Genomic DNA, 19242 nt, shown 5'->3' with positions numbered 1-19242 from the left:
ATGATTAGTTTACAGTATATGTACACATGATTAATGTTGACATTAATGAACATATTTTTAGTCCTACTCATGCAACTACACTTTTTTACTAGCTACCAGTTTTTAAGTAAAAATTAAATAATGGAATGAAAGGAACTGTGCTGGAGAAATGATTTTAAATTGTATTTAAAACTTGCTTTTCTACTTGTCAGACTTTTATGTTATTGGGCAAATGATCAAAAAACTTTCATTGCTGCAAACTGAATCCCTTTCTGAGCCACTGACAGATTTAAAAGTGGGTAATGGAGGTCATTTTTCCCCTCTAGTGCTGTACATATGTACATCATGTTCTTATCAAACTATCATGGATTATTTATGATGAATTTCATTAACGAATATATGTTTCGTGATGGCACAGTTAAAATGCTTAGCTCCTTGAAATGGTACATACTAAACCAGTTGTTGGTATAATTACTTGTTGAGCAAACTGAATGTATTTTTTTTTCTTCCAAAATTTAGGGAGAGTCCATTTTCAGAGAACCACTTAATACTTCTTTGGAGAATATCATTTACTAACTCTTCTGTTCCTTTCTCTCTAATGCGATTTATTGTAACACTAATATTATCTGCAAAACATAGTAATTTTGCTTGTTCAATGTTAATGGGAAGGTCTTTCACATATATAAGGAATAGGAATGGAGCCGAAATTGAACCCTGTGGGGCTACCCCATAATTATAGATTTCTGGAAAGCATTTAACAGGGTGCCCCATTGCAGATTGTTAATGGAATAAGTCCACAGATATGAGTGGCTCAAAGACTACTTAGATAATAGAACCCAGTATGTTGTCCTCCACAACAAGTGTTCATCAGGGGCAAGGGTATAATCAGGAGTGACCCAGTGTAGTGTGATAGGACCACTGTTGTTCTCTATAAACAAATGATTTGGCGGCTAGTGTGGGCAGCAATCTGCAGTTTTTTGCTGATGACATGGTGGTGTACAGTAAGGTGTGGAACTTCAGTGACTGTAGCAAGATTCAAGATGACTTTGACAAAATTTCTAGTTGGTGTTTTGAATGGCAATTAGTTCTAAATGTGGGAAAATTTAAGTTACTGCGGATAATCAAGTCATTTAAATATCTGGGCATAACGTTGCAAAGCAATATGAGATGCAACGAGCATGCGAGAACTGTGGTATGGAAGGCGAATTGTTGACTTCAGTTTATTGGGTGAATTTTAGGAAAGAGATGGGTTCACCTGTAAAGGTGACTCCATAGAGGGACGCTGGTGCGACCTATTCTTGAGTACTGCTCAAGTGTTTGGGATCCTTGCTAGGTCAGATCAAAGGAAGACATCTAAGCAATTCAGGGGCATGCTGCTAAGATTTATTACCCGTAGGTTTGAACAACACGCAAGTGTTACAGAGATGCTAAGGGAACTCAAATGGGGAATCCCCGGAGGAAAAGCGACGTTCTTTCCGAGAAACACTACTGAGAAAATACAGACGACTGGCATTTGAAGCTGACTGCTGAATGATAAGGACAACATACATTGTACGTAAGGAGTGCGAAAATAAGATACGAGAAATTAGGGCTCATACAGAAGCATATAGGCATCTTTTTTCCCCTCATTCTATTTGTGAGAGGAACAGGAAGGAAAATGTCCAGTAGTGGTACAGGGTATCCTCTGCCATGCACCACATAGTGGCTTGCAGGGTATTGATGTAGATGTAGATGTTTCGGAAAAAGATGTCAGTACGGAAATTGGACAATAATTGTTTAAGTATTTCTTGTCAGATTTCTTATGAAGAGGTTTAACAAATGCATATTTTGACTTGTCTGCAAAAATTCTCTGTGCCAGTGGAACATTGCATGTATCACTAAGGACATTACTTATTAAGTTGGAACAACTTTTCAGAATTCTGTCTGAATTTCAATGTACACGACTTGAGCTTACAGTTTTCAGAATTTGTATAGTTCTACTAATTTCAGTGAAGATTGCGCTACTTCTAGCTGCTCAAAGTTTTGTGGAACGACATTTTTGATATATTCTCTTGCTGCTTCAACGGAATCATATAATCCTACCTTTGCTGCTACGTTTAGAACGTGACTGTTTAAAGTACTTGCAACTAGTGAATTATCAGCCACAACAGTGTCACTTAGTTTTACTGTTATCAAAGAAAGTAAACGTCACACGACTGACCAAGATAAGTACATTTCGGTGGTATCACTTTCATGGTGTAGGTCAGTTGAGCATTGTAATCATCTACAAAAGCCCTATTGCAGGATTGTATATTTGGCCACCCCATGAATCACGTATAAGGAAAGATTTATTTTGCTGCACACAATGTCTAAGGTGATCCAAATATGACTAATAAAGAGTTGGGAGGCCAACTCCCCAGTTCTGATCGTATGATGAAAATTATTATAAATTCCCTCCGGATAGCTAAAACATCTCGAGAGACCCATGGACTGTACTTTCCACTGCATTCTTGCAAACACAAGAACAATACAGGCAGCAGTTTTTTGAATGCAGTGACAAAATGCTACACGTTGTACGAGTGTGTAACTTTATACACACTACTGACTGCAACAAACATTTTCTTCTTGCCTCTGAATGTCAATGTACATTTTATATTGACACTGGTTGGTTGGTATTTACGACAAAAATCTCGGTCATAGGTTGTAAACAAGTCTTTGGTCTGCCACTGAAAGAGCTTGGCAGCTTCAAGAGCTGTTTCAATCTATGTCACCTCTTTCTTGGAAATTTATTTGGTGACATGGAATTGGCGTATTCTGTATCTTGTTTTGAACCTATGTTGTACACACACAAAATTGTACTGTACTGTACAATGTGAAGGACATTGTGTAAAATAGTTATTGCCTTTTCAATACATGCATGACATTAATTTCCCAAATTGACACGTAACTTTTTTCATGCCCAGTTTCTACAAAGTTTATTTCCATTTAGGCTGAATAATATCTATTTTATGTGCTGAATATATTCTTTTTGTCTTAATTTGTAATGTTCTCAACTACGTTTTCTGTGTTTCAGAGCCTTCCAATTTAGAGAAAAATTGTACATAAAATGACAAAGTGGGAACAGGCAATATGGAACAAAATGTTTTAATGGTGTGTACAAATGTTAACATCAAAATGAAAGCTTCTACCTCAGTAAGTAACTAAATCTGAAGCAAGAAAACTTTAAATGAAATATTCCAAAATCATAACACAATGGTTAACTGAAGCAAGAAAACTTTAAATGAAATATTCCAAAATTGTAACACAGTGGTTAACTCTCATACCTTGTACTTTCTTCTTGTAATCTTCTGGTTTGTGTAAGTACATAGCTGCTGCATCTCCATTCAATGGGTCAATAGGATTTGGATATGTTAGCAACTGAGGCAGGAACGACTCAAAAATATTTGACAAGTCTGTGAAATGAAATAATGCTCATTTACTTCATTGTATCCATATACATACATATGTGTGAAAATACTGTTTTTTAATTACAGCACTTAAAAATCAAGTCAAAGTGCGAATAGTGCACAATGATTTCAACAAATTACCTGGAGAAGTATATGCTTCAAAAGGCATTAAAAAACTAAGCAACATAATTTGCATTTTGGGGAATGCTATTTACCTATATTTCTCTCAGTAGACCATAAACAGAGGAACTGGGTAGTACTACCAATAACAAGTTAGGGATGGAGGATGGGAATATAAAGGGAAGCTAAAAACAAGATATGGTGTGAGGGATGATAGTGTACAGTGTATGCATGTTTAGTAAATAAACAGCCGAAGCAAAATTTAGTTCAACAATAGTGTTCCACATTCTCACTCTAAGACTTTAAAATCTCTTTTAAACCGAAGCATTTTATCCATAGACAATTCCAAGTACAATAAAGTGTCCTTATGAGGACAAAGAGATTACATTCTCATAGGTTCTGCATCCACTTAAACCCATGCTTAAAGCATAACTAACCACATGTTGCAGTTAACTACTTACAGATGAAGTCTGAAGCAGACTTGTTGATTCCTAATGAAGAAACTTACTTTCACAACAATCTGGGTTCGAAAATCCACAGATATAAAGAGAAAATTATGTCTACATTTTATTTGCAAATATCTATGTAATAACAAAATACTTAACTTCAAAACAAACTCATTATCAAAAGAGATACAATATACAACAACCCACATACAATTTCCTCCTTCCTCCCCTCCCCCACTACATAATTTTACTACCTTTTTCTTTTACCACTGTTGTAAAACATGAGTGTACTCATCGGGCCCTAAACAGTTAGCAGGACGTAATATCTTATTCTGGTACTTTTACTTTACAGAAATCGTGCACTATGTGAAACATATTCCTTCAGGTTTACTAAAAAATTGTCACTATCTTCCATCTGTTTTGAAACAAAATGGAAAATGAATAATCTCATTTCTCCAAAGTACCTAGAATATACTTTAAGTAACTGACAGTACTTTGAGGAGGAGGTGTGGGGTAAGCAAAAGTGTCACTTTGACTCTATTCAATGTTGCCACAGCAATATTACTTATCATTTTATACATGACTGCCAGACTACATGAATACTATTATTCTATTACCTGATACTTGATAATTTCTCTCTCTTTACTGCCACTTAGTCACAGATATCTCCTACTGAAGCAAATAAGAACTTGACTGATATCAGACTTTTGTACAGCAACAGAGTTGCATGAATATGAAATAATGTATTTACCTACTTGAGGAAGATGATAACTACGTGCTGATGATTTTCCTTGAAAATGTGTATTGGTTTCACGTGAATAGTAGTACCATCTGTGAAACAAAGCATAAGAAACAATGTGTTGCACATGGAAGTGCAACACGAAGAGTCAACCAGAAAAATTCTTGCTTGAATTTTAGCAGAAACCACACACCTGTAAATGTAAAATACAAGTGTAAAGGAGAAAAAGAAAAAAAAAAGGAAAAAAAAAGAAAAATAGACAACTGTTGACAATGTCAAAGACACACTCAGCACGAAGTAGCAATTTTTGGCATCTGAAAAAGAAAATATGGACATGATACATCCTGCAATATTTATGCAGAAATATATGTGGTGTCTTACAGGCTCCAGTTAATGCAGAAGACAATAAACAGTCTTGTGATCCTGGTACAGCACTTAATGTAACTATTACCTCTGTACAAGCCTGAATGGAACAAAAATGACAATCTATTGTGCACAAAACAGCAATCTTGTGCAAATATGTGATCAGCCATTCATCTATTTCAGCCAATAGGTGAATGTATCTTTGAAAGTGTACATTTTTATATAATGCACCTTCCACAATTTATATTATAAAGATTGGGGTAGTGGTACTCAAAATAATAAAACTTGCTCACAAAATAAATGTGTGATCCAGAAACAACTTAAACAAGAACCAAGCATTCACAATGTGTCTTCAACAAGTGTATCAAAATCTCTGTTAAACCAATACATTTAAGTAGTCTTGAGTCACTCAAGTAGCAGAGGAAAATCAGTTTAAATTAAATATTTTATATGAAATTTTAAAACTCTGATTTTTAAGCACCATCAATATAACAGTACTGGCTGAATAAGTTTTTCTTTCTATAATGGGCTCCACATAAATCAATTTAATTCAAATGATCAACACAACAAAGTAAAGTGACAAAAGCATATATTTTAATAACACAAGAGGCCTGCAGAACCAGTAAATGGTGTACACGTTATGCAATGTGAACTGGCACTTCAGTTCCCCTATTTTCCAGCCATGTTCTGTCTTAACTGAAATTCCAGTCTTCATTAAATCATATTTGAACAAAACTTTATGCATGTCAACAGTTAGCTGCTTTTCATTTTACTGTGATACTGTGTTGCACTAATACTTAAAAATGGAGGCATAAACTTTAATCCTGAGATCGTCATGGTTAAAGCTAGACATTCTTTCTTCCTTTCCCCTAGAGCTTATCTCACCTACTACGGTGTCTGCTTTTCTACAATCTGACAAATTTTATTTCAATATTAACTTTGTGTCCTGATGCCCATCCTGGCACCACACTGATCACTGTAACCTGAGGGAGAGATGTCATGTACAAGGTGTGATCAAAAAGTAATGGGAATTTTTGTTTCTCTTAAAGAATCTTTATTTATTCATCAACATCAACTTCGTCCCCTACAGGGCCTCTCAGATATAATACACTTGTTCTAGTGCTTTTTACAATCTTGGAAGCACTTCTCGAACACGCTTTTCATTACGGTGTTCAGCTCCTTCAGCTGCTTCTGTTTTTACCTCATCAATGGTGGCAAAGGACATCCTTTCATGGTTCTCTTCAGCCTTGTGAATAGAAAGAAGTCGCAGGAGCCATATCCAGCAAATGTAGTGGCTGAGACAACATAATGTTTTTGTTCACCAAAACATCATGAACAATCACAGGTATGAGCAGGAGTGGTTCTGGCACAATTCTGATCATATTCTTTAGAGAGCTTCGCGCAAATGGCACGTAATTTCCAGGTAGTATTCCTTATTGATCATTGACCATAAGGTAGGAACTCATGATGCACTACCTCTTGTAATCTAAGAAAACAGTAAGAATAATCTTCACATGTGATCGAACTTCTTCAATTTTTTTCAGTCTTGGCTCTTCAGGCAGTTTTAATTTGGACAAAAGGGAATTTGTTTCAACATAATACTCTTATACCTACATTTTGCCACCTTTGTTAAAAGTTCTGTATTGTTGTCAACTTCATTCAGAAATTCCTCGGCGATGTTTACGCGACAATGTTTTTGGTAAAAATTAAACAATTTTGCTGCTACACATTTCAAGCCCAAAACATAAGAATTGCTCGACATGAGCCAAAGGGTATACCAACATCATCAGCAACTCTCTGATGGTGATTCAGTGATTTTTCTTGAACCGTATTCTTTACTACTTATACATTGTTCTCAGTAACTGATGTGCTAGGGCATTTGGGGCAGTTATCTTCAACGTCTACTCAACCCTATCTGAAATGTTTATACCACTCAAACTCTTGTCTTATTCATAGTAGATTCACCAAAAGCTACCGTCGTCATTTTTAATATGGTGCTGCTCTTTATTCTATTTTTCAACCAAAATTTAATGCATATTCTTTGATCCATCTTTTCTGAAAGTAAAAATTCAAAAACACGTACAACCTTCTCAACTGTCAACAATAAGCTAAATATTCAAACCAGCTGAAAACGCAAACAAACATCAGGAACATATGTACCAACAGATTTGTAAAAATTTGAAAAATTCCAGTTATTTTTGGATCACACCTCGTATGCCATCTGGTCTGTGACTCGCATAAACTTTGTCCTGTGCATCACTGTTTTTTAACTGTTTGTGTATCCTACTGCTTGAGGTGGAATTTGGTGACTGGCCTAACATTTGCCTAAACAAGTTCGGAAAACAAGCCTAAAAAATCACATGCATGCTGGCCAGTGTATCAGCCCACTGTCATTAAATCACTGCACAGGTTTGATCCAGGTCCAAGTCTGAGTTACCTCCCTGTGTCATAAGCTAGCATGCTGTGTGTTACGCTATATAACCAAGTCCATGTTAAACCTAGAGATTAATGATAATTTTTTTATTTGTTTCATGAAAACAGGATATGATGCTCTCACAAAAGATGCTGCTTACTAACATGACAAAAAGAGGAGAAGAGTTCTTTCAAACCTTTAGTGCTGATGACTCAATGGTTGGTTGGTTGGTTGGGGGAGGGGGACCAGTGAGATCATCAGTCCCATGATCTAAGGTGGCAGAAACCAAGGGAGGAACTACACAAACAGCACAGTCCAATCAAGAGAAAGGGAAAACAGGTAAACGAAGAGGTAAAAGGAACATCAGGGCAGAAAGAAGAGCACAAAATAGAAGGGGGAGGGTGGGGGGGATGGAGGCAAACAGGGGTGCTCCCAGAGACGCTATGCACATTGGGGCACCAACATTGCTGCCGACCATTCCTGATCCCTGCACCATGCCATGATCGCAACACAAAAGGGTGAACACCAGAGGAGAAAGACATAATAAAATGGAGAACTTTGCAGCACAAAAGACCAGACGAAACAGAGGGAAGAGGGGGGGGGGGGGGGGACCAGGTCCGTGTGGAGACAAGGCCAATGCTTTCATAACCAACGCCAACATTAATTAAGGGGCTCCAATTCCAGAGTGAAATTCAGTTACTCAATCCTGAGAGGACGAATCACTTTCACTAAAAATCCAAGGACAGAAGGTCATCTGCTAACACGGGGGACAAGAAAGGTGTGAGGCTGTATTTTGTGGAAGGGCCAAAAGTTGGGGGCAGTCCAGCAAAATATGCATCACCATGAAATGAGCTCCACAACTACAAAGGGGAGGAGGTGGGGTGGGTGGCACGGTGGCTCATTGTGGAGTAAAAACTGATGGGTCAAACAACACATGGTGGGAGTCTCCTTGATGGTTTAAAGTTTATTAGATGATGGAGAGTGGGGGGGGGGGGGGAGGTGGAGGGGGGCAGGGCGGAGATGGTAGCCTCCCAAGAGTCAGCCTACGACTGAGCAAAAAAGGACTTTATGTAAAGCTGCAAATCCGTCCCTGGAAGGGTTACAGAGGAAGTGGGGTTGGTGGCCACATCCTGCAGCTGTTGCTCCACAGATGCCACCAAGTAGCATGCAGAACAGGGGTGACCAACGGTCCAGCAAAGACCACAAGTCCATTAATAGCAATGAGCAAAGGAAGGACACTTAATACACAGACCTGTGGAACGCCATTCTCCTGGATCTATGGAGAGCTGAGAATGGTGCCACTCTGAATGATCAGTGAGACAGGAACTGGCATATAAAAATTGGGTGGAGGAGGAGGGGGGGGGGGGCACTCATGGAGTGTAAGTAGGATGTGGTGGCACCTAGCTGTCATAGGCCTTACGAAGATCGAAGAAAACTGCAACAAGATGGCAGCACTGAGAGATGGCCTGCCGAACTGTGGTTTTCAATCGAAGCAGATGATCGATCTGAGACTGACGATCCCAAATGCCGCACTGGTAAGGAGATAAAAGGTCCCAAGATTTGCAGACCCAAATGAGTCAATGAGCCACCATCCCTTCAAATAACTTGCAAGGAACACTGGTCACACACACTGGCCAGTACCTATCAAGGAATGATTGATCCTTGCCGGGCTTAAGGACAGAACCACAATACTGTGTGTCTATAGAAGGGGAAAATGCATTGGAGCCAAATACAGTTAAACACCTGGAAGAGATATTGTTGTTGTGGAGGATTTAAGTGTTGAAGCAATTGGTTATGGATAGAAACAGGCCCAGGATGTAAATCTTGGAAAAAAGAGAGGGCCAGAAGAAGTTTCCATACAGTGAAAGGTTCACTGTAGGATTCCTCCTGACAAGGGGTAAAACGTAAATGGGTAGCTTCAGCCCACTGTTTCCAGAGGAGTAAGATAGCTGGATAGGAGGCTGAGCCGTTGCTGTTGCAAAATGGGTCATGAAATGTTCCACAAGAACTGATCGATCGATACAAGTGGCCTACTTGGAAGGGCAAGGCCTGGAGTGGAATGGAAGACTGCTGTTGGAAACCTTAGAGGGTACAGAGTGTAGCCATGATGGAGGGACAGAAGAACCTAGAGATGACAAAAAGCATTCTCAACACACCTGTTTGCTCTGTTTGATTAAGTAACAAACTTTGGTGCAAAGACATTTATAGGTAATAAGACTGGTGGAGGACGGGTACCACTTAAGATGTTGTAAGGCATGAAGGCGATCACATGTGGCAATTCCAGTGGTCGTGCTCCACCATGGAGCTGGTCGGCAGTGAACAGGGTCCATTGAACAGGGAACAGAAATTCCAGCAGCGAGAATTATCCTATCGGGCAGATTATGAATGATGTCATCAATACAACCTGACTAGAAAGGTGTAAACATGAGCTGAGCCAATCAGCAAGGGGGTAACCTTGCCATCAGGAGGTGGGAAAGGACAGAGAATCAATGGCAAGTGGTTACTAGCAGAGGTCATCAAGTTTGGTTTTGGCTTCATTTTGTTTTAGGGTGCAAAAAACAACTGGGGTCATACACGCCCAAGTCAAAACTATAGAACACTAACACAGAGACGAGGGAAACGACTGTATGCCAGTCCCAATGAACAGAATAGGAGACAGCTAAAACAGGCACATGGAAAAAGTGCTGAAAAAGCACCATACAAAATGGAGGTCCAAAATTAAAAATTAACTGGCTGTCTCCATATTGCTTCGGCGGATAAAAAGTAAAACACGGCTGACAGCCCGCGTGTTATTCGCTAAAATGGCTGATAAATTAGATGGCAAACCCAAGCTGTATATAAAAAAAAAAAAAGGGCATTCCAGTAAGAACTGGTAGACAGTTAAAATTTGGACGTAATGCGTACGAAGAGTTGGAGCAGCATCACTAAGCAAATGGCAGTGGCTAAAAAGGCAGTGCCCAATATGCAGCTGAGTTAAAATAATCTCCTCCTGGCGGGAGGGCCGAGAAGAGGTCATCCAAGGCACCAGGAGACGCTTAATAAGTCAAAGCTTATTCCCATGAAGGGAGGACCATTGGCAATGCCAAAGGGACACCACCTCCTGACAGACGGCAATGCAGAGATCATCGGAGGGAATAGAGGTACTCGCAGGCTGAGGTACGAGGACTGCAGCCTTGGCAGCAGCATCAGCAGCCTTGTTTCCTGGCAGACCGATACGACCAGGGACACATAGAAAAATGACAGTTTTCCTGGACCCACTGCACTAAGGGACGAGCAGTGTACAGCACACAGACACTCTGGAGAGCACTGAGTGAGTCTGAGCAGAGCACACAATTGGGAAGGCTGTGTCGCTGGATGTACTCCGTGGCCTCATACAAGGTGAAAAGCTCGGCTGTAAATACTGAGGAATGTGCCAGAAGCAGATATCAAAAGACACGGGTGCCAATGACAAAGGCACACCTGACCCCACGGTCAGTACAAGAGCCAGCAGTTTATACAAAGGTGCTATCACTAAGTTCCATGCGAAGGTTGTGAAACAAAGCATATACCGAGGCTGGAGTAGTGTCCTTAGGAAGCGAATGAAGGCCATGGTTAACATGGGCCGCTTCACGAGGCCAAGGTGGTGAAGGGTTGCATGTAGCATGAAGTTAAGCTGCTGCAGCAAGTGACGAAAGCAGACTCCTGGAGGTAACAGAGAAGAGGGACAAGCCCCATACTGACTATCTAAGGAATCATCAAAGTAGGGGGTGTAGGAGGGGTGGCCGCGCATGGCAGACAAACAACACGAATACCTGCTGAGGAGAAAGTGACGGCAGAAGGACAGTGGTAGTTCAGCAGCTTCAGCATACAGACACTCAACCGGGCTGGTGTGAAAAGCGCCCGTGGCCAAACAGATGCCATGATGATGGATAGTGTTGAGACGGCATAAGATGGGTGTGCAGATGCATAAACAAAGCACCCATAGTCGAGTTTTGAACGGACAAGGTGTAACAACACCAACGCTATACTATTGTACATATAATATTTTTTTCTTCTGATTTTCGATAAATTAGTGTAATCAATGTTCTGGTTTCATTTCTTTTTTGTTTCATGCCATTATGTTAAAGAAACTGTAAACAATTTTCGATGTGAATATTAATGTTTATGTCAAATTGCAAGCAATATTATAACAAAATTGAAATGTAAGAAATGTTGAAACTGTTGTAAGATGTGAAAGTTGTAATTGTGCGCCTGGTCCATACGTAGGCAATGTATTAGGATATGTGGAATGCAAAACCTTTGGTGAATACCCTGTCTGTAGGGGAGCGGTAAAAGGTGGATGGCAGGCGAGCGAGGGAAAATACACACGGGCGCGGCACGGCATAACGGGCTCAGCAGTGATAGTCGGAGTTGGGCATCGGTCTGAGAAACACGTTCTGGATCGAGGAGGCTCTCCTGGAAGACGTGGTTTCATTGAGCCTCGGATGTGCCGTTTCCGACGACTATACAGCATGGCAAAATTATATAGGCACTAAATGGAAAAATATTGCGACGCTATGAAGAAGTAAAGTGCCGATACATCAAGAGCCATAGCTGTGATTGTATGTGTGCTCTGCGCCTCGCCATCTCGCCGCCCGCCAACCGCCGCATCGACACGAACAGGTTGAAACTTTTAGCACTGTATTCGTGTGGACCAGTGTTACTTTTGTTCCTGACTGTTCAATAACAACTTAACTTTTACCAGAACTGTCCTATCATTTAATTATCCTCATCACTAACCTAGACAAGGTCCTTTCCACATGTTGTACAATCCGAGTGTCCCGAAATGAAGATTTAAAGTTTATGTTAATAATACTTACCTGCAGACCTATCTATGTTAGAATGATGTTTAAAGAACTTTGTTGTTAATGAATATATAGGTAAATAATATAGGTCTGACGAAGTTGGAAGATAATGTTGAAATTGGTTTAGTACTGAAGGCTAATTAATTTGAGACAAAAATAATGGTAGTTAAATGAGCAAGAAATAAGACAAAAAGAGTAGTAACTCATATATTGGAAATCTTGAGTGCTTAATGATTTCGATAATCGAAAATTTCAGTACAGTGATCATAACAGTTTCAGGGTCCCCCGCCCTTTTCTTTTCTATTCATGTAAATTCTGAAATGTACTGAACTGATTTGACCAGCAAAGTTAAAGTTGAGATAAAACCAAAAGTTATTAGTGTTTTACCTTTTTCAAAATTGACACTGTATGTGTGTTTCGAAAGTGCTATTTCTAGGGTAACCTATGCCCAATTTTAATCAGATCAGTAGACAGTACGAAGTTTGTAGTAAACATTCTAGTGTATTATTGTGTATTTATGGCTTGTTCATATTAGTACAGAAAGTGAAATTATTAGTTCAGTAGATTTTCGGGTTCTAAAATTTACCATATTATGCAGTGTCATTACGTGCTGTTTTGTATGAACATACATCAACTTGTACTAGGAAGAAACTCAATTAATGCCTAATTAGGCTGGCGACCGTATTATTAACAATTTGATAGCATCTGCTGTGTCGTTTCTTGTCCGTCCTAACGTGTAGTTGTACTTCAGACTTGCTTGACATATCATTGTTGTTACTGAGTGGGTGAAAGTCTGATTTTGCCTCCATTCTGGTACACGCGGTCAACATATATACCAAAATCCTTTCTTATAAGGTGAAGCCCGTCAACTTGCCATAGTACAGGCTTTAATAAGTATCGTGCGCAGTAGCATAGTGTTACAAGTGGCTCCCGATGACAGGACATCCAGTTGTTGTAGGTCACAAATTAATGTGAATACCGAACAGTGGATGTTCAGTGGCACGAATTGTAATAATATTCAGTAAAGTAAATAGCAGTGAACGTCAAGTACGGTGGAGAGGTGTAATTTGCATTCAGTATGGACAGGAAAGTAGACACGGTAGATGTGCCGAGCGTAATGGAAAATGCGGCTGGGAGTGACAGGAGTGTACGCGGCCAGATAACAGATGGCGTTAGCGGAAGACAATTGGCGTACATACAATATCATGAACACGTTAACGAACAGATTGAAATGTCGAGATTGCCTCGAACACAGCAAGGGATAAAACAAGAAGTAGAGGATGACTTTGTAGATGATAGTGGGTACGTGAACGAATCCACTGACATGTTTGATTCTCCACAGATAAAGAAAGAACCGAAAGAAACTTTTGAAGTAGGATCGGAACACACCGATTTCGTAGAACAAGGCAGTGTGAAAATTTTAAGCAAGAACGATTTATTTGAACAATTGACCAAACAAATTGCAGGACAGAATGATCAGCTTAAAACACATGTTGATGAACTCAAATCGCAGAATGATCAGCTTCAAAAACAAGTTAGTAGTCAGGTTAGTCAGCTTAAAACACACGTTGACGAGCAGCTTAAAACACAGAGCCATCAGCTCAAAACACAGAATGATCAGCTTAAAACACACGTTGGTCAGCTTAAAGCACAGGTCTCAGAAAAGCTTTTATGTTAGAACCTGAAAGCGATCCAGAATGGTCGGATTCGGACGATAGTTCAGATGACGAGTATTTCGGTACTAGTGAAAATAACGGGAATACAGCTAATTGCGATATTGTACCTATTGATGACGAAGTTTCAAAACAAAATCCAGATGTTGAGACTGAACAAAGAAAGAAAGAGCCACATGACGACTCAGTGTCTATTTTGCAAAGAATTGAAGTAAGCAAAGACTTGGAACTCCAGAAACCGAGAAAGCCACCGGATATAAATGGTTCACGGGTCAGGAACGTATCTTGGGACAATGTGACAGTCGACCAAGATGCGTTGTGGAAAAAACAGGAAGGGGCATGATTTAGAGTCTGGGGCAGATTTATATTGGACTTTGAGAACGTCATGAACACAGTACATCATGAAACTACTGGGTTCCCACCGGAAGAAATTTTGTTAGGCAGCAGGAGTAAAAGTTTAATTGAAGAAAAACTAGAGTTTCCACCTTGTACAAGCTTGGGTTTGAGTCAAAAGAAAGAATTAGTCAGAAAAAGGGCAAAACAAAAAGCTGAATCTAGATCTAAAAGACATGATAAAAACCTGAAAGTTTCAAAATTTAAAATTGGGGATTATGTTCTTTTAAAAACCCACGAAAAGTCTAGTGAACTGAACCATGAAATTTCCAAATTTAAATATATTTATAAAGGACCGTATATAATACAGAACATTCCACACGATAATGCTTACTACCTGATCTACCCAAAATCCAAGAGACCTTTAGGTGTAAGAAACGTTGTGGACCTGAAACTGTATGTTCCTAGAAGTGAGTGACCTAAGTACACTAAGAAAGCAAATTGCAATAAATATGCTATATTTTATACTGAAACTAATTTATTCCAAATGTAACAAATCTTTGTAAATATATGTATACCAATGTCAGTGTGCTAATGTAGTTATGTGAGTTTCAGATTACCAAATGTCCTATAAATGTAAAGATGTATGGAGAAAATGGCTGAAAAGAAATAGCAAATGCTGCAAGCCAAATAAAAGATGGGACTGCCAAAAACCAAAATAGGCAGTAGATGAGTCATAATCTAAAGGACTGCCAAACACCAAAGAGGGCAGATAAATAGTTAAAGGAGAATTGTAAGTGTGGTACAGGAGATGTGATAGAATGATGTGAAATGGACTGCCCAAATCAGAATAATAGGCAGCAAAAATTTGTAGTGAATTTTCTAAATATTATTGTGTGTTTATTAGTAAATAAGGAAATGGACTGCCATTCAATGCAAGCAGCAACAAATTGTCTTATAGTGTATATAGGTATTTGTATTTGCTTTTGTAGTTAAGTGTTAGTGTTCCAGATTTTGAAATTATTTATTTGAGAAATTGAATAATAATGAGTAATTTGCCATTTAAATCATGTTGTGATAGGAGGTTGGACTGTGCCAAAGGCACTTAAGCAAATGTTAGGTAAATGTTCTTGATATATTAAAAAATTATAGACCTATATAATGTGAGTGAAAGGAAGCTTGTGGTATAAATTATTTTTGATGGAAAATTCACACAAAGATTCAGAACCACTGTATAAATATAAAATTTAGTGTTCCCATCAAATTTGCACTTAGTGAAATTTACTGGAAACAGGGGCATGTGTAACAACACCAACGCTATACTATTGTACATATAATAATTTTTTCTTCTGATTTTCGATAAATTAGTGTAATCAATGTTCCGATTTCATTTCTTTTTTGTTTCATGCCATTATGTTAAAGAAACTGTAAACAATTTTCGATGTGAATATTAATGTTTATGTCAAATTGCAAGCAATATTATAACAAAATTGAAATGTAAGAAATGTTGAAACTGTTGTAAGATGTGAAAGTTGTAATTGTGCGCCTGGTCCATACGTAGGCAATGTATTAGGATATGTGGAATGCAAAACCTTTGGTGAATAACCTGTCTGTAGGGGAGCGGTAAAAGGTGGATGGCAGGCGAGTGCGGGAAAATACACACGGGTGCAGCACGGCATAACGGGCTCAGCAGTGATAGTCGGAGTTGGGCATCGGTCTGAGAAACACGTTCTGGATCGAGGAGGCTCTCCTGGAAGACGTAGTTTCATTGAGCCTCGGATGTGCCGTTTCCGAAGACTATACAGCATGGCAAAATTACATAGGCACTAAATGGAAAAATATTGCGACACTATGAAGAAGTAAAGTGCCGATACATCAAGAGCCATAGCTGTGATTGTATGTGTGCTCTGCGCCTCGCCATCTCGCCGCCCGCCAACCGCCGCATCGACACGAACAGGTTGAAACTTTTAGTACTGTATTCGTGTGGACCAGTGTTACTTTTGTTCCTGACTGTTCAATAACAACTTAACTTTTACCAGAACTGTCCTATCATTTAATTATCCTCATCACTAACCTAGACAAGGTCCTTTCCACATGTTGTGCAATCCGAGTGTCCCGAAATGAAGATTTAAAGTTTATGTTAATAATACTTACCTGCAGACCTATCTATGTTAGAATGATGTTTAAAGAACTTTGTTGTTAATGAATATATAGGTAAATAATATAGGTCTGACGAAGTTGGAAGATAATGTTGAAATTGGTTTAGTAATGAAGGCTAATTAATTTGAGACAAAAATAATGGTAGTTAAATGAGCAAGAAATAAGACAAAAAGAGTAGTAACTCATATACTGGAAATCTTGAGTGCTTAATGATTTCGATAATCGAAAATTTCAGTACAGTGATCATAACAGTTTCAGGGTCCCCCCCCCCCTTTCTTTTCTATTCATGTAAATTCTGAAATGTACTGAACTGATTTGACCAGCCAAGTTAAAGTTGAGATAAAACCAAAAGTTATTAGTGTTTTACCTTTTTCAAAATTGACACTGTATGTGTGTTTCGAAAGTGCTATTTCTAGGGTAACCTATGCCCAATTTTAATCAGATCAGTAGACAGTACGAAGTTTGTAGTAAACATTCTAGTGTATTATTGTGTATTTATGGCTTGTTCATATTAGTACAGAAAGTGAAATTATTAGTTCAGTAGATTTTCGGGTTCTAAAATTTACCATATTATGCAGTGTCATTACGTGCTGTTTTGTATGAACATACATCAACTTGTACTAGGAAGAAACTCAATTAATGCCTAATTAGGCTGGCGACCGTATTATTAACAATTTGATAGCATCTGCTGTGTCGTTTCTTGTCCGTCCTAACGTGTAGTTGTACTTCAGACTTGCTTGACATATCATTGTTGTTACTGAGTGGGTGAAAGTCTGATTTTGCCTCCATTCTGGTACACGCGGTCAACATATATACCAAAATCCTTTCTTATAAGGTGAAGCCCGTCAACTTGCCATAGTACAGGCTTTAATAAGTATCGTGCGCAGTAGCATAGTGTTACAAGTGGCTCCCGATGACAGGACATCCAGTTGTTGTAGGTCACAAATTAATGTGAATACCGAACAGTGGATGTTCAGTGGCACGAATTGTAATAATATTCAGTAAAGTAAATAGCAGTGAACGTCAAGTACGGTGGAGAGGTGTAATTTGCATTCAGTATGGACAGGAAAGTAGACACGGTAGATGTGCCGAGCGTAATGGAAAATGCGGCTGGGAGTGACAGGAGTGTACGCGGCCAGATAACAGATGGCGTTAGCGGAAGACAATTGGCGTACATACAATATCATGAACACGTTAACGAACAGATTGAAATGTCGAGATTGCCTCGAACACAGCAAGGGATAAAACAAGAAGTAGAGGATGACTTTGTAGATGATAGTGGGTACGTGAACGAATCCACTGACATGTTTGATTCTCCACAGATAAAGAAAGAACCGAAAGAAACTTTTGAAGTAGGATCGGAACACACCGATTTCGTAGAACAAGGCAGTGTGAAAATTTTAAGCAAGAACGATTTATTTGAACAATTGACCAAACAAATTGCAGGACAGAATGATCAGCTTAAAACACATGTTGATGAACTCAAATCGCAGAATGATCAGCTTCAAAAACAAGTTAGTAGTCAGGTTAGTCAGCTTAAAACACACGTTGACGAGCAGCTTAAAACACAGAGCCATCAGGTCAAAACACAGAATGATCAGCTTAAAACACACGTTGGTCAGCTTAAAGCACAGGTCTCAGAAAAGCTTTTATGTTAGAACCTGAAAGCGATCCAGAATGGTCGGATTCGGACGATAGTTCAGATGACGAGTATTTCGGTACTAGTGAAAATAACGGGAATACAGCTAATTGCGATATTGTACCTATTGATGACGAAGTTTCAAAACAAAATCCAGATGTTGAGACTGAACAAAGAAAGAAAGAGCCACATGACGACTCAGTGTCTATTTTGCAAAGAATTGAAGTAAGCAAAGACTTGGAACTCCAGAAACCGAGAAAGCCACCGGATATAAATGGTTCACGGGTCAGGAACGTATCTTGGGACAATGTGACAGTCGACCAAGATGCGTTGTGGAAAAAACAGGAAGGGGCATGATTTAGAGTCTGGGGCAGATTTATATTGGACTTTGAGAACGTCATGAACACAGTACATCATGAAACTACTGGGTTCCCACCGGAAGAAATTTTGTTAGGCAGCAGGAGTAAAAGTTTAATTGAAGAAAAACTAGAGTTTCCACCTTGTACAAGCTTGGGTTTGAGTCAAAAGAAAGAATTAGTCAGAAAAAGGGCAAAACAAAAAGCTGAATCTAGATCTAAAAGACATGATAAAAACCTGAAAGTTTCAAAATTTAAAATTGGGGATTATGTTCTTTTAAAAACCCACGAAAAGTCTAGTGAACTGAACCATGAAATTTCCAAATTTAAATATATTTATAAAGGACCGTATATAATACAGAACATTCCACACGATAATGCTTACTACCTGATCTACCCAAAATCCAAGAGACCTTTAGGTGTAAGAAACGTTGTGGACCTGAAACTGTATGTTCCTAGAAGTGAGTGACCTAAGTACACTAAGAAAGCAAATTGCAATAAATATGCTATATTTTATACTGAAACTAATTTATTCCAAATGTAACAAATCTTTGTAAATATATGTATACCAATGTCAGTGTGCTAATGTAGTTATGTGAGTTTCAGATTACCAAATGTCCTATAAATGTAAAGATGTATGGAGAAAATGGCTGAAAAGAAATAGCAAATGCTGCAAGCCAAATAAAAGATGGGACTGCCAAAAACCAAAATAGGCAGTAGATGAGTCATAATCTAAAGGACTGCCAAACACCAAAGAGGGCAGATAAATAGTT

The 19242-nt window shown here is 38.9% G+C and overlaps 1 protein-coding gene across 1 annotated transcript in view; it reads right to left on the bottom strand.

Annotated features, from left to right (window-relative positions):
- The window catches only part of LOC126248942 (ubiquitin-conjugating enzyme E2 H), a 140508-nt gene that overhangs the window by 51580 nt on the left and 69686 nt on the right, over window positions 1–19242 (bottom strand). Inside the window, exon 4 of the mRNA XM_049950458.1 lies at window positions 3282–3410. Coding sequence (XP_049806415.1) covers window positions 3282–3410 — 129 coding nt within the window. The remainder of the gene's footprint in view (window positions 1–3281; window positions 3411–19242) is intronic.

This window comes from Schistocerca nitens, chromosome 3, assembly GCF_023898315.1.
Source record: "Schistocerca nitens isolate TAMUIC-IGC-003100 chromosome 3, iqSchNite1.1, whole genome shotgun sequence".
In the NCBI taxonomy this organism is placed as follows: domain Eukaryota; kingdom Metazoa; phylum Arthropoda; class Insecta; order Orthoptera; family Acrididae; genus Schistocerca; species Schistocerca nitens.
The sequence above is the reverse complement of the archived record's forward strand: the minus strand, read 5'-3'. Positions and strand labels throughout refer to the sequence as shown.